This window comes from Kogia breviceps, chromosome 14 (genome assembly GCF_026419965.1).
Source record: "Kogia breviceps isolate mKogBre1 chromosome 14, mKogBre1 haplotype 1, whole genome shotgun sequence".
Lineage (NCBI taxonomy): Eukaryota > Metazoa > Chordata > Mammalia > Artiodactyla > Physeteridae > Kogia > Kogia breviceps.
In genome coordinates, this window is record NC_081323.1 from 43,254,440 (window position 1) to 43,268,287 (window position 13,848).

General features: G+C 43.1%; 1 protein-coding gene across 14 annotated transcripts in view; it reads right to left on the minus strand.

Annotated features, from left to right (window-relative positions):
* The window catches only part of SHLD1 (shieldin complex subunit 1), a 136,711-nt gene that overhangs the window by 61,973 nt on the left and 60,890 nt on the right, over window positions 1-13,848 (minus strand). The window contains exon 1 of one of the 14 annotated variants that reach the window (XM_067013078.1): window positions 3,124-3,199. The exons of 12 other annotated variants lie outside the window; for them this stretch is intronic. In XM_067013078.1, the coding sequence (XP_066869179.1) occupies window positions 3,124-3,179 (56 nt within the window). In that variant the 5' untranslated portion in view covers window positions 3,180-3,199. Of the gene's footprint in view, window positions 1-3,123; window positions 3,200-6,929; window positions 6,987-13,848 lie in introns of those variants that run through there. One more of the 14 variants, XM_067013084.1, reaches the window with a different exon arrangement.

Sequence of the window (13,848 nt, forward strand, 5' to 3'; positions counted from 1 at the left end):
ATACTCAGAGCTTATAGAGAACAGAGTCAGAGGTGCCATAAAGAGTTCACCAAACTGGGACCCCAGATCTGGCTCCTAAAGGAAATGGGGATTTGGATAAAATCCCATGGTTCTCCACAAAATTATCAAGGCTAGGTTGAAGTGTCTCTGCTTTCTCTTGGTAGTTAATTAATATGGTCCTGTTTAAAGACAATGCAGGGCTTGTGTTCCCTTGAACCTGTTGTCAAAGTGTCACTGTAAACTTCTACCATTTCTAATGAGTTGGCATGAAAATTATAGCAATGTTATATTTTCAAATTGATATATTTTTAACTTTTAATAAATTACACGTATATGAAAGTGCCTAAATCATAGCTCTATTAATCTTCACAAACTGAACATACCCGGTATAACCAGCACCCAGATCAAGAAACAGAACAGCACCAGAGCCCCAGGAGCCCTTATTGTACCCCCTTCCAGTTACTACCCTTCCAAGTGTTACTCTCATTCTGACTTCTAACACCTAGGTTGCTTTGTCTTTTTAATAGTGTATGTAAATGGAATTACACAGTAGATACATTTGATATCTGCCTTCAACCTTCTGTTTGTGAGACTCATCCATGTTGTTGTAGAGAGTAGCAGTTAGTGCACCTTCAATGCTGTGTGTGTTCCATTGTATGAATACATGACCATTTAGTTATCCATTCTACTGAAGATGGGCACGTGGGTGGTTTCCACTTAGGGATGTTATAGTTGGTGCTGCTATGACTATTTCAGTGCATGCCTTTCCATGAACATATGGGTGCATTAACTGCTGGGATACAGGGTACACAAATGTTCAGTTTTTAGAAATCCTGCAAGTAGGTGTCATAGATTATCTGAGAATTAAGGGCCCATCTCTGCTTTTTCCTGTCCCTGGCTCTAATGATGGAGTCCTATATCAGGCCTGGTCCAAATCTGATCTATCACCGAAGATGGGGAGCCCCCAAACCATTCTATTTTCATCTACCTTAAAAACATTGTCTTCATAGACATTGCCTATGCTTATTTTTTCCTAAAGAAAAGGCTGTTAACTAAGAAGGGCAGAAGAAATTACATTGTTATTAAAGGCAAATTATAAAGGACAAGCTGTCTAGTAAAACACAACTTATAATTACAATTATTTTCAAAATAAATCAAATTATCTGTATAAACCCAATGACTCCCTGGTAAATTAATGAAAAATATGACAGTGTTGAGCTTTTAATTGCTTCTATTGCAGAACTCCCAAACCCAAACTCCGGTTACCAGGCAGAAAAGAGGCAATTAGTTTGTAACAGATGTGTCAGTAAAAACCTGTTACAATGTGGCCCCAGAGTTAATAGTTCCCAAATTTATGAAGTCCATCTGTCAAATTTTTTCAGGTTTTCACTTTAGACAATCCTACTTAGATAGTCCCTCCAAACTAATTGCTTTTTGTTTTGTTTTGCTTTTGATCGGGGTCTTTTTTTTTTTTTTTTTTTTAGTATTTCCAGTATATAAGCTTCATATGAGCCCTGTTACTCAAACTCCAAGTTTAATTTCTTTTGCAGAACATTTTTTTCATAATATTAAACCTCAGAAAAACAGCAGATGACAAGATTATTGAGCAATGGTAGGGCTGAAACAAATTAAGGCTTTCAGGCTGTGTTGCTACTTCTGTTTGCAAAAAGTAATCTTTTTCAGGTTAACAAACATCACTTGTGACCTTTAAAAAGAACTCCCTGAAGTCATTCATTCATAATAAAATCTGGTTAAACTATTACAATAGTGAATAATGTAAATGATGCCAATTTTCAATTATAAGACTTGATAATGCTTATTACACATCTTCAATATTACTGAATAGGTTTGAAATGATCCAAATAACAATCAAATATATTTTGCTTGGCACCATCAGGTGAAGACACTACAAATAAACACAATAAGGAAAGAGATATGAGAAATAGAATAATTTTAGGGAAAAAAATTCCCCCAATAGTATATCCCCTATGGAGATGGAAGGAAAAAAGAATTTGCTCTTGGTACAAGATTTACTCCCATTCAAGTAGAAAGGGTGGTTACTCTACTGATGTGAGAGTGGGGTCATAAAGAAATGACCCCTTAAAGCAGTAAGGAATAACTTGAAAGGCGTGAAAAGGAACTTCATGGGCCCTTCCATTGCACCTAGAATCCCTACTCTGCTGGCTTCCTGAGGTTATGGTTATGACATGCCACAGACCAATGTGTTTATTCATTCAACAAATATTTGTGAACGATCAATTATGTACCATACACTGTTCTACAGTCTGGAGATTCTGTGATGAACAACACAGCTATGGTCCCTGCCCTCATGGAGCTAAAGATCTAGAAGAGGAGGTAAGACAAGAAATAGATAACTCCACAGATAAATTCTAGTAAGTGACATATAGGGTGCCCCAGACAGCAACTAAATACTGGATATTGTAGGGAGAGGGGGTTGGGGTTGACTTAGCTACATATGACATGTGATACAGTTAACCAAGTGTTAAATATGCTGAATCCATTATTCATAACTAACACCATCTGTAGCCAGGTAAGTGATATCAATATTTACTGCATCTTTCTATTAGTCATTTCAATATAACCATTTTTGGGGGGCACTTATTTTTATTTCAACCACAAATAAATGCAGAGTTGAGTATGGTGTGGTCTCTCTTCAAAGAGTGGATGATCAAGTCTACAGAGGAAGCAGCCCCACAAATAACCCTCCAGACCACAACATGAAATGTACTGTAATGAAGCTGTGAGGGAATCTAACTGAAGGCAGGGGAAGACTGCAGAGAACAAGGGTATCCAGGCTGGACCCTGTGAAAATGTAGCACTTCTCCAGGCCTAGAAGGAGGGAAGGGCACTCTTGGGAAAGGAATGGGCAAGAAAAACCTTAAAGTGGTACACAGGTCATGGCATGTTTGATGGGCAGCCTGCAGACTGAGCAGCAGGGGAGGGGACCAGAGTGGTGGATTCCAGGGCAGAGACAGGAGGGCTTATGTGTGGAGAGATGGGTGTGGGCCAGACTACAAGGGGCCATGACTCAAGGCCAGGTGGGGGCTGCAGAGCAGGGGTACCACAGGGCACTATGCAGACATTTTCCACCCGCCCTCTTACCTAGATCTACTCTTTACCTGGCTCCACCTTGCTCTGCCCTGGAAGGCTGACCACATGGACTGCACAGATGGGCACCCCCGCCCTCTCTCTTGGGGTTGAGAAGCAAAGAGAGGCCTGGCAGGAGATGCAAGGAGGGAGAAAGGTAAGTTGGGACTACTTCCCTGGCTCCCTTCCTGGGTGGTTGCCATGGGCTGACTGCATCCCTCCTCCAAGCTCACAACTCCCGTTAGGCAGCCCACTCACCACGGCTCCTGGGAGCACGCTCTCTCAGGCCCCGGCCACGCTTCCCCTTGTGGTTTTCTCACTCCTGCTCACAGCTTTGCACATAATCTCTTTTTTTTTTTTTTTTTTTGTGGTACACGGGCCTCTCACTGTCGTGGCCTCTCCCGTTGCGGAGCACAGGCTCCGGACGCGCAGGTTCAGTGGCCATGGCTCACGGGCCTAGCCGCTCCGCAGCATGTGGGATCTTCCCGGACCGGGGCACGATCCCGTGTCCCCTGCATTGGCAGGCGGATTCTCAACCACTGCGCCACCAGGGAAGCCCACATAATCTCTTTATTAAGCTTCCCTCAAATTACCTGGTTGGACTGTGTTATCTGTTCCCCACCAAGACCTGAACTGATGCAGTCATGCAGCAAGGAAATCGGGAGGTGGCTGAGGAAGGCATTAGAGGCAAATGTAGAGAGAGAGATGCCTGTGGGAGAAGGAGGGGACTGGGGGATAGATGATGACAGAGAAGAGTGGGTCATCGGGGAGGTGGAATGCCAGACTAGCCACAGACTACAGCACTTATGTGAAAACTGACGTGTGCCAGGCACTATGCCACAGGCTCTAACAAAACTCATTTAACTCTTACAGCTTCCTAATAAGGCATCCCATTGAACAGATGAGGAAACTGAGGCACAGAGAGGCTGAGTGACTTGATTAAGGTCCCAAGCTAGTAAGTGGTGAAGCTCAGATTTAAACACAAGGAAGTCTAGTACCAGAGTCATGTCCTGAAACCTCTGTGCTAGCCTGACCGCTCTTGGCTGGGCAGAGAAGGGCCCTTCAGAGTTCAAGATCTTGGAGGAGGCAAGACAATGGTGACAACAACTGTAAGGAAAGCCATCTGTGTAGATTGCTGAAGTAAGGCTACTTGAAGAAAACCTTGCTACCCTGTACAAACTCTGCCTCAGTGACAATGTAGAATCTTGTGCAGAAATCTAAAAAAAAAAAAAAAAAACAAGACTATGTCCAAATAAATTACAGTCAGTTGGGAATTCCCTGGTTAGGATCCTGGGCTTTCACTGCTGAGGTCCCAGGTTCAATCCCTGGTTAGGGAACTGAGATCCTGCAAGCTGTGAGGCGTGGCCAATAACAGAAACAAAAAAACCCCACAGATTTACCATAAAACCATAATTATGTTCCTAAGAAACCTCACACTATCAAAACACATATCACATAAATAGTTATTTCAATATGGGAAAAGGAGGATGGTGGTGAGAGCTGGCAAGACTAGATAATTTTTCCTGTAGGAGCTCCGACAATAAAGAGTTTAATTATATTTTGTTACCATCTAAAAAGAATAAATGACTTGATCACAGACCAACAGAGAACCAAAAGCAAAACCTGAACAGCACAGAAAAATAACCTGCATCCAAGTTCACAACCAACGAAGACAAAGAAAAGCTGGCCTCGGGCCACTCACATAGTGCGGCCATGTGCCCTGTGCTCCACGGGCAGCCGCTTCCTTCCTCCAGCCCAGGGGAGCCGGTGAGGGCGCTCACATCACAACCCCTACTGGTCCAGAAAATGCAAAACATGCTTCCAACACACTCAGATGCATAATAACCAGTTCGCAGAATGAACTTACACCGTAAGAAAAATATTGGTCAATAATGTTTGTGTGGGGTCTCCTGCAGCAGATAAAGTCATGAAATCAACAGGGCTCTGTGACGTGTAATTACAGCAGGCCATGTCCCGTGACTTCTTTTAAACAGCATCTCACCATCTCAACTCACTACCTTAACTCAAATAACTTCCATAGCAAGAACTTTCCTTTCCTTAAGGAGAAAGAGAGGAAGGGAAAATGCTCCCTAGCCAGACTCATATATTTTTCATTTGCCCGGTGCGCTGCGAGGTTGTAATGAGGAATGCAACAACGGCACGGTGGGTGTCTGACGATAGCTGACGATAGCTGCTGACTGTGCTGAAGGGTCTCTGCCTTATTCTGTTCTTCCTGAACATCCTCAGGCCGGGTCCCAGGCACAGGAAAGACGGAAAGACGGGGGTTGCAGAGAACGGTCCGTTTCTGCGGTTGTTCTCTCGACATCAGGGCAGGTTGCCATGACTGTGTGTACACTTAACTTCTTTTTGCAAGAGGAGGCAGCTGGCAGATGACATTTGTTAATCAGTACTGTTCCATACACTCATATTAAAAGGAGCCAAGAAAACCTACGCAACTGTGAATATTTATCCTTTCAGGTTCAAACTGCTAATTTGTTTTAAAGGAGGACACCCTCTCTTTGCCGTATAACAGGAGACAGTCAAGAAAGGACTTTGAAAGGGATATGGTTTAGCTGAGTGTATTGCCAATTTTTAAAACCTCCTATTTTCTTGATATCTCAACACCCCGAGCAGAGGCTGTGAGCACCCGCCAGGCGACCAGATGCGCAGTGTGATAAGGCTGATCCCTTCTTGCCCTTCCCTGACTGTGACTGAGTGACATTCAAACACACCAGTAAAAATCCCTTCACACCTTTTGCTTGTGTGGGGATCGTGCCTGAACCTGGGTGCTCACTCTCTCTCAGCTCCTGACCCTCTTGCTGAGTCTGTTCCTCCAGTGCTCCTCCCATGAGGCCCCCTGCCTAGCCTGCATGCCTCCCTCCTCTAGGACCTGTGAGTATAATAAACCCTCTCACTTCGTATGCTTCTCCAAGTGCGGCTGTGCTGACAGCATCCTTAAGGACCCCACGAGGGGCACTGGCTCCCCATTTACAACACACTAAGCAATCTGGTGGTTCTGAAAAGGCAGCTAAGGCCTCTGATGACTGTGGCAGTTAGGAAGACACAAACTTCAATCCACATTGCAGAAAACTGGAGATTTCATCATTAAATTCTTCCATGGGAACATATTTCCCTTAAAAATGCCAGTTTGGGAAAGAGAAATTATACTTTAGCCTGGATATGGTCAATTTATATACAAATGTATATAATTTTAACTAATTCTATTTATGTTTCTGATCTATTTTAAAACATTGAATCCAGATTTCTTTTAATATGATTTATCCAATGACTGGTAATATTTCTCTCCCTGTTACCATTTGCTTTCAGCTCACTCAATTCCCTAAGCCCCCTCCTTTTTCCAAGAAGGAGAGGTTCATTTCACTCAAACCATGATCATGGGTAAAATTTATAGTCAAAATTCTAGTCCACTTTAAACTACGTTTGATAGCTACCATAAGAGTAGCACCTCTAGTCCTCTTGACTAAAGGGTAAAAGTAGACAGTAGATAGCTGTAGGCTTTAGATCCTTGTGCAAGATGGTAACTTGAGCTGAATCTTGCAGATTCTACATTGCTACTGCTTCATTTAGGAAATAACACTTTAAATCAAGGCAAAAAGTAGACACACAGGTTAATATTTCATCCCAGATCTCTGTTTTTTTTTTTTTTTTTTTTTTGCGGTACGCGGGCCTCTCACTGTTGGGGCCTCTCCCGTTGAGGAGCACAGGCTCCGGACGCGCAGGCTCAGCGGCCATGGCTCACGGTCCCAGTCGCTCCGCGGCATGTGGGATCTTCCCGGACCAGGGCACGAACCCATGTCCTCTGCATCGGCAGGCGGACTCTCAACCACTGCACCACCAGAGAAGCCCCCAGATCTCTACTGCAATGTTTAAATGATAGTTCTTCAATTATGGTGGAAGAGGAATATTAATTAATTCATTCATTGTTTAACACAAATTTCTTGAGCAGCTGTTATATGTCAGGCATTATTCTAAATGTTGAGGATACAGCAGTGAATAAGAGAAACAAACTGCTTGCTCTCATGGAGCTTATGTTCCCACTGGTAAAACAGACAATAAACAAGCAAATAGAGACTTTAACTAGAGACAGTGATAAATCCCATGATGAAGATAAAGTAGAGGAAGGGGATAGAGAATGATGCAGATGGGGAAGCCAGGTTGGATGGGGTAGGCCAACAAGTCTTCTGGGGAGTTACATTTGAGTAGAGATCTGAAGAAAGAGAGGGAACAAACAATGTTCCAGTGGAAGAACATTCCAGGCTAAAGGACCTGCAAGTGCAAAACCCCAGAGGTGGGAATGAGCTTGCATGTGGCTGGTGAGAAGTGGGTGAGGAGGAGGGGGCATAGCCAGGCAGGGAGGGGCCAGATCATGTGGGGCCCAGAGACCAATGGAAGAGATTTGGATTGTGTCCTAAGTACACTGGAGGGGTTTAAGCAGGAGAGTGAAGTGGCAGAACTGAAAGTTTATAAAAAGGTTGCTCTGGCTGCTGCTGGAGAGTGGATCAAAGAGGGCAAGAATGTGACTGGAGACCAGTTAGGAGGCTACTACAGAGTAAGTGCAAAATGGCAGCTTGGGCTTGGGTGGAGTGATGAAGGTGGTGAGACACTGCCATACCTGGAACACATCTTGGAGATAGAGCCTGTGGGACTTATTTGAGCTGGACACAGAGGATAGGTTTGGGGCCTGAAGAACTGGGTGAAGAGAAGAAAATTAAGAGAGAGGCTGAGTTGTTTGTTTTTTTGAGGGGGATCAAGGGTTCTATTTGAACTTAAGTTTGAGGTGCTTATTAGATGGCCATCTAGAGCAACTGAGTAGGTAGCTGAATGTACGTGTCTAGGGCTCAGGGAGAGCTGGCACCATAGAAGTTAAAAGAGATCACCGAGGGATTGAGGCAGAGGGTGAAGGGAAGAGGCCTGAGGTCTGAGCCTGAGATGCTCCAGGGGTTGGAAATCAGTTAGAAGAGCCAGAACCCAACAAAAGAAGCTGAGAAAGAGCAGCCAATGAGGAGGAGGGAGAAGCAAGAGGAAGGGTTGTCCCAGAAGCCAAGTGAAAAACAGGTGTCCAGGAAGGGGGTGTCCAGCTGCATCAACTGTGCTGTTTGGTTAAACACGATGAAGACTGAGAACTGACCACGGGATTGGGGAGACAAAAGGCACCACAAGTCCACAATAATAGCAGGGGTGCAGTGTGTGGAGGTAGGGGAGGGGAGGGCTGGTGGGGAGGGAAGGCAAAAGCCCGACTGAGTGGGTTGGAGAGAAATTAGGAAGAATAAAGAAAGTGTATCAGACAAGCTAGACTCCTCTTTCACAGCCCTTTGCTATAAAAAGGAACAGAGAAATGGGGCAGTAGCCGAAGAGCAATACGGGATGAAGGGAGGATTTCTTTTTCTCAAAATGAGAGATTTTATGCTGGAAAGAACGACTCAGTCAAGAGGGGAAAATCAATAATGCAGGAGAGAGGAGATAATTGGAGGTGTGATGTCCGTGACCAGGAGAGAGGAGTGGGAATTGCGTACGAGTGGAGGGAATGGCCTTAAACAGGAGCACAGACTTAGTCACTGTAATAGACTGGGGCCTCTGGGGACAGAGGCAGGTGGTAGGAGATGAGAGAGTTCTTCTTCTGCTGTTTGAATTTTCTCAGTAAAATGAGAAGCAAGAAGCAAAGTTTATGGCTCATAGGGTGATCCTTGACAGAGGCCAAAATGACCCTGCTTCCTCTAGACCCGGGCAACAAGCAGCCGATGGTCCGATGGGGGCGCCAAAGCCCACTGGGCAGCCCAGCTCCCCACGTGAGAACTGCCAACTGACAAACCCAATTCTTTTTCTTTTTCTTTCTCTCTGTCTCGCTCTCTCTCTCTCTTTTTTTTTGTGATTGATTCCCATTGCGGAGTTTACTCATATTGTAAACTGAGCTACAATTTAGTTTTAGCAAAATAATACAGTGTATAACACTTAATGCTGTTAATTTTTTAGTTGTGTCGTTTATTGCTTTGGTTTTTTAATTGTATTAAGCACAATAAGCTTAAGGGGCTTTTTTTTAAAAATCTTAAGCATTCTTACCACACACACACAAAACTTAAATTAACTCTGTGAGGTAGTGAATGTGTTAATTATTTTGATCTTGGTAATCATTTCACAGTGTATAAGTATATCAAACCATCACACTGTAAACTTTAAATATATACAATTATATTATTGTCACTTATTCCTCAATAAAGCTGTAAAAAAAATGCTGAGCCCATTTCTAAGAAGAGGAAACAGTTGGGAGAACCTGACTTAGCAGCCAGGAGAAGGCAAAAGAAGGCAAATCTCTGAGGAATCAAAACCAGGTAGGGAAAAACGACTAATCCTTCAGCAACACTTAAAAAATTAAAAATATTTGATCCATTTGCTTTCAATTTCCTTAGTGAACCTTTCCTACTTAGTGAGAAAAATACTAATGTTCCAATAGGGAAAATAGGCTAAGGACTTTTACAAAGAATTCATAGGTAAAAAACGTGAATGGCCAATCCATACCAAAAAATTACTGCATTTCACCCATAGAGGCAGAAAGTAGAATGGTGGTTGCCAGGGGTGAGGGTGAGGGAAATAGAGAGTTAGTGTTTAAAGGGTACAGAGATTCAGATAGGGAAGAAGAAAAAGCTCTGGATTTGGATGGTACATAAAAAAAATTCTGGATTTGGGTGGTATAAAAAGTCCTGGATGGGGCTTCCCTGGGTGGCGCATTGGTCGAGAGTCCGCCTGCCGATGCAGGGGACACAGGTTCGTGCCCCGGTCCGGGAAGATCCCACATGCCGTTGAACGGCTGGGCCCGTGAGCCATGGCCGCTGAGCCTGCGCGTCCGGAGTCTGTGCTCCGCAACGGGAGAGACCACAACAGTGAGAGGCCCGTGTACCACCAAAAAAAAAAAAGTCCTGGATGGTACAATGTACTTATTGCCACTAAACTATACATTTTTAAAAATGGTTAATATGGTAAATTTTATGTTATATGTTATATACCACAAATTTTAAAAATTTGCATTTAATTGGTAAAAAAATGCAAATTAAAACAACGAGATGGGGACTCCCTTGGTGGCGCAGTGGTTAAGAATCCACCTGCTAATGCAGGGGACATGGGTTTGAGCCCTGGTTCGGGAAGATCCCACATGCCACGGAGCAACTAAGCCCATATGCCACAACTACTGAGCCTGCATTCTATAGCCCACGAGCCACAACTACAGAGCCCGTGTGCCTCAAATACTGAAGCCCGCGCGCCTCAACTACTGAAGCCCGCGCACCGCAATGAAGAGTAGCCCCTGCTTGTCACAACTAGAGAAAGCCTGCGCAGCAACGAAGACCCAATGCAGCCAAAAAAAAAAAAAAAAAGAGAGATGACAGTTTGCACCCATACTCTATCCTCACTGAGGTCACCAGGGGTGGGTAAGACCCCTGTGGAAGAGGTAGATGTGACCCAGGATGCAGGTAGACCAGCCCCCTCCCATCTTGCTGGGTGGAGGCTAAGTAGTGTCACTTTCCCAGAGGGTTATGGGACTCAAATGCTTTGACACTGTAATTTGGCTGTCAAGAGTCTATTCTAAAGAAAGCATCGGTAGCCAGGCTCAGAATATCTAACTAAGTGCATATGTATGCATCCACTGTATGCTGGAAGGCCAGGAGGGCACCACCAATGGATAACAACTTGGAGGAGTGTCTGGAAGACACGAAGCACAATGGGCAAGATAGACCATAAAACTCAAAGGTGCTGGACACCCACACCCCACCCAGCTGAAAGAAAATGGAATGCAAAAAGTGAGTGTTCTAGCAGAATCTGAAATGATCCTGCAGTAAGAAGCAGGAGGAGCTGGAAGGAGAAAGTGTGGGGAAGGGAGGAGGAGGAGGTCTGTCTGGATATTATTTAAAGGAATCAGTAGAGTTGAGCCAAGTCTCCCCCATCACACACCATAAACATGTTCCTTCTCAGAGCTGCCAGCTCTGGTGTGTCAGCAGGATGCAACACGAAACACATGGGACACTGATGTGCACAGTGGCATTATTTGTAAGAGTAAAAATATTAATAATAGCTGGCAAAAATGGTTAATAAGTTACAGCATATCTATATAATGCAATATTTTTCAGCAATTAAAAATGATATTTTTGAATTTAGATGATATCAGAAAAGGCTCACAGTATAATGTCTAAAGAAAACAGACAATTGGCAAAAATTGAATCAGGTCTGTGGAATAATCCACAGTGGAGCTCTGTGTAAATGTTGATTTTTCTGATTTTGATAATTGTACTGTAGTTGTATAAGAGAATGTCCCATTTTAGGAAATACACACTGTACTAAAGTATTTATGAATGAAGGAGCATTATGTCTACACTTACTCTCAAATAATTAAGAGAAAAAATAATATTCTCAAATGAATAAGAGAATGATGAAGCAAATGTGGTAGAATATTCTCAGTGGGAGAATATGAGCGCAGGGTATAATTTTTTAGAAAAGCAAATAACCCAATTTAAAATAAAGCGCCAGTGACATGGACAGATAATTCACAGGAGAATAAATTAAAATATCTAAGAAAATTATATAGGATGATGCTTAAACCTTACTAGTAATCAGAGAAATGCCAATTAGAACAATGAGTTCTTGTTTTTCACCCATATCAGTAAGGATGTGAGAAAACAGTCACTCTCAGACATTTTTGGTACAAGCTTTTGGAGTGTTAGCAGTACTTATGTAACAAATATGGAAATGTGCATGTCCTTTGATGCAGTAATTCCACCTTCTACGCACCTATTCTACAGAATGAAAAAAAGCAGCATGCAAAATTATACGTAGAGAATGATCCATATTTGGTTAAAAAAAAAAAAAGAGCTACAAGTAAATCACAAAAATGGTAACAATGATTAAGGATTATCTCCAGGTTTTAAAAAGGAGATAGTTTTCTTCTCAGCATTGCTTTTAAAAAATGTATGAAATACTCAAACAAGCAGGAAACATACAAAACAAAAAACAGCAAACCTCCATGTACCCAGCAACCATAGTTAAGTGATGTTAACAGTTATGAGAAAATAAGTCATTAGATATATTTGAAGACCATCCCAACTTCTTTCCATCCTTTTCATCCTAGAGTTTCTTATTTCTAAGCTTTCTTCTTTCAGCTTGTTTGTATTTTAAAATGTTAACTTATTACCATTATAACAAATGCGAACCTTTTGAAAAGCAGCATTGAATGGAAACAAGCAAATCATTTGCTCACTGCTTAGAATGCCTAGGGGATCTCGGTAATTCCCTCTATTTGTTATTGGAGAAACTGGGGTACTGTTAGGTACCACTTGCATGCCATCAGATTGGCTAGTTACAGGTCTCTGAGTGGAAACAAAATGCCATTTAGAAACCAGTAGATTTCACATCGGAATGCCCAGGTAACTCTTCAGTGGATCAGTACCTGGTGAAACAGCAGTTGCAACATGACTGAGCCGGAAGGAAGGCCTGTGCTGATCACCTTTCTTTCTAGTACAACCACTTTGTTACTGTTGAAGAATATAAGTGCTACAGCAAGCATGTGACTTGCTCAAGAACAGACCAGGAACTCATATAGGGGAGAATAAAGGAAGGGCTCTACCAGCAGCCTGGTACTGGATCTCTCTTTCCCTTTTGATATGAGGGAAATGAGGGCTAAAAGGTGCCACAGCCTTGAGAAGGTGTTCCCAGGATGTTCCACTGAAAATAGGTTCCCTCCAGATTTCCCACACCTTGAGCCTGGTCAGTGCCCCCTTCAGTGGACACAAGAGAAGGGGCTTTTCCCTTGTACTGGGTCCCTGGTCTTGTTCAGGTTGAGATTGTTCATCCAAATCCAAAAGTCTGCTTGGTGATCAATCTGTGCCTCTCAAGTATCAGCTCTTTGGCCCTACTGTATGATAAGAAACTATATAATTGGCCTCATTGTTGGGATTTAAGGACACACACATAAACATACACATTCACAGCCCCACAGCTCTGGATTTTCACTTTATATCTCTCAAGAAGATGAACAACAGAAGCAGTAAATATCAATTCACCTGACCCAACATGATGGACTTTTAAATGAAATTTTGCCTGACCAATAGCCCACGTGGTTGCCAAGACTCCAAGATGACCCCTAATGATCCCCATCTTCTGGTATTCACACTCTTGAGTAGCCTCCTCCCATGCCGTAGTGGGGTAGGCCTGTGTGATGCATAGAACATGGTAGAAGTGATGGTCTGTTGCTTCCAAGATTAGATTATAAAAGGCACTGTGGCTTCTGTTTTGAGCACCCTCCACCTCTCTCTTTCTTTCTTTCAACTCACTTGGGGAGAAGTCACCTGCTATGTCTTGAGGATACTCAGCAGCCCTGTGGAGAGGCCTGGAGAACTGAAAACTCCAGCCAGGAGTGACATGAGTGAATCTTCTTGGAAGCAGATCCTCTAGCTCCAGTCAAGGCTTTGGCTTAACTGCAACCTCATGAGAGACTTAGAGCCAGAAGTCCCCAGCTAAGCCACTCCAAGATTTCTGACCCCCAGAAACTGTGAGGTAATGAATGTTTGTTGTTTTAAGCTGCTGAATTTTGGGGTAATTTGTTATCACTCCCAATAGGTAACTGAGCTCACTGTCCCTCAATACCCAGTATGCTACAACAAAGTTTTTACCAAACGATATTTTAGAGGTTAAGAAATGTTGGTCACAGACTTCCACATGATTTTTTTTGAATTTTATTTT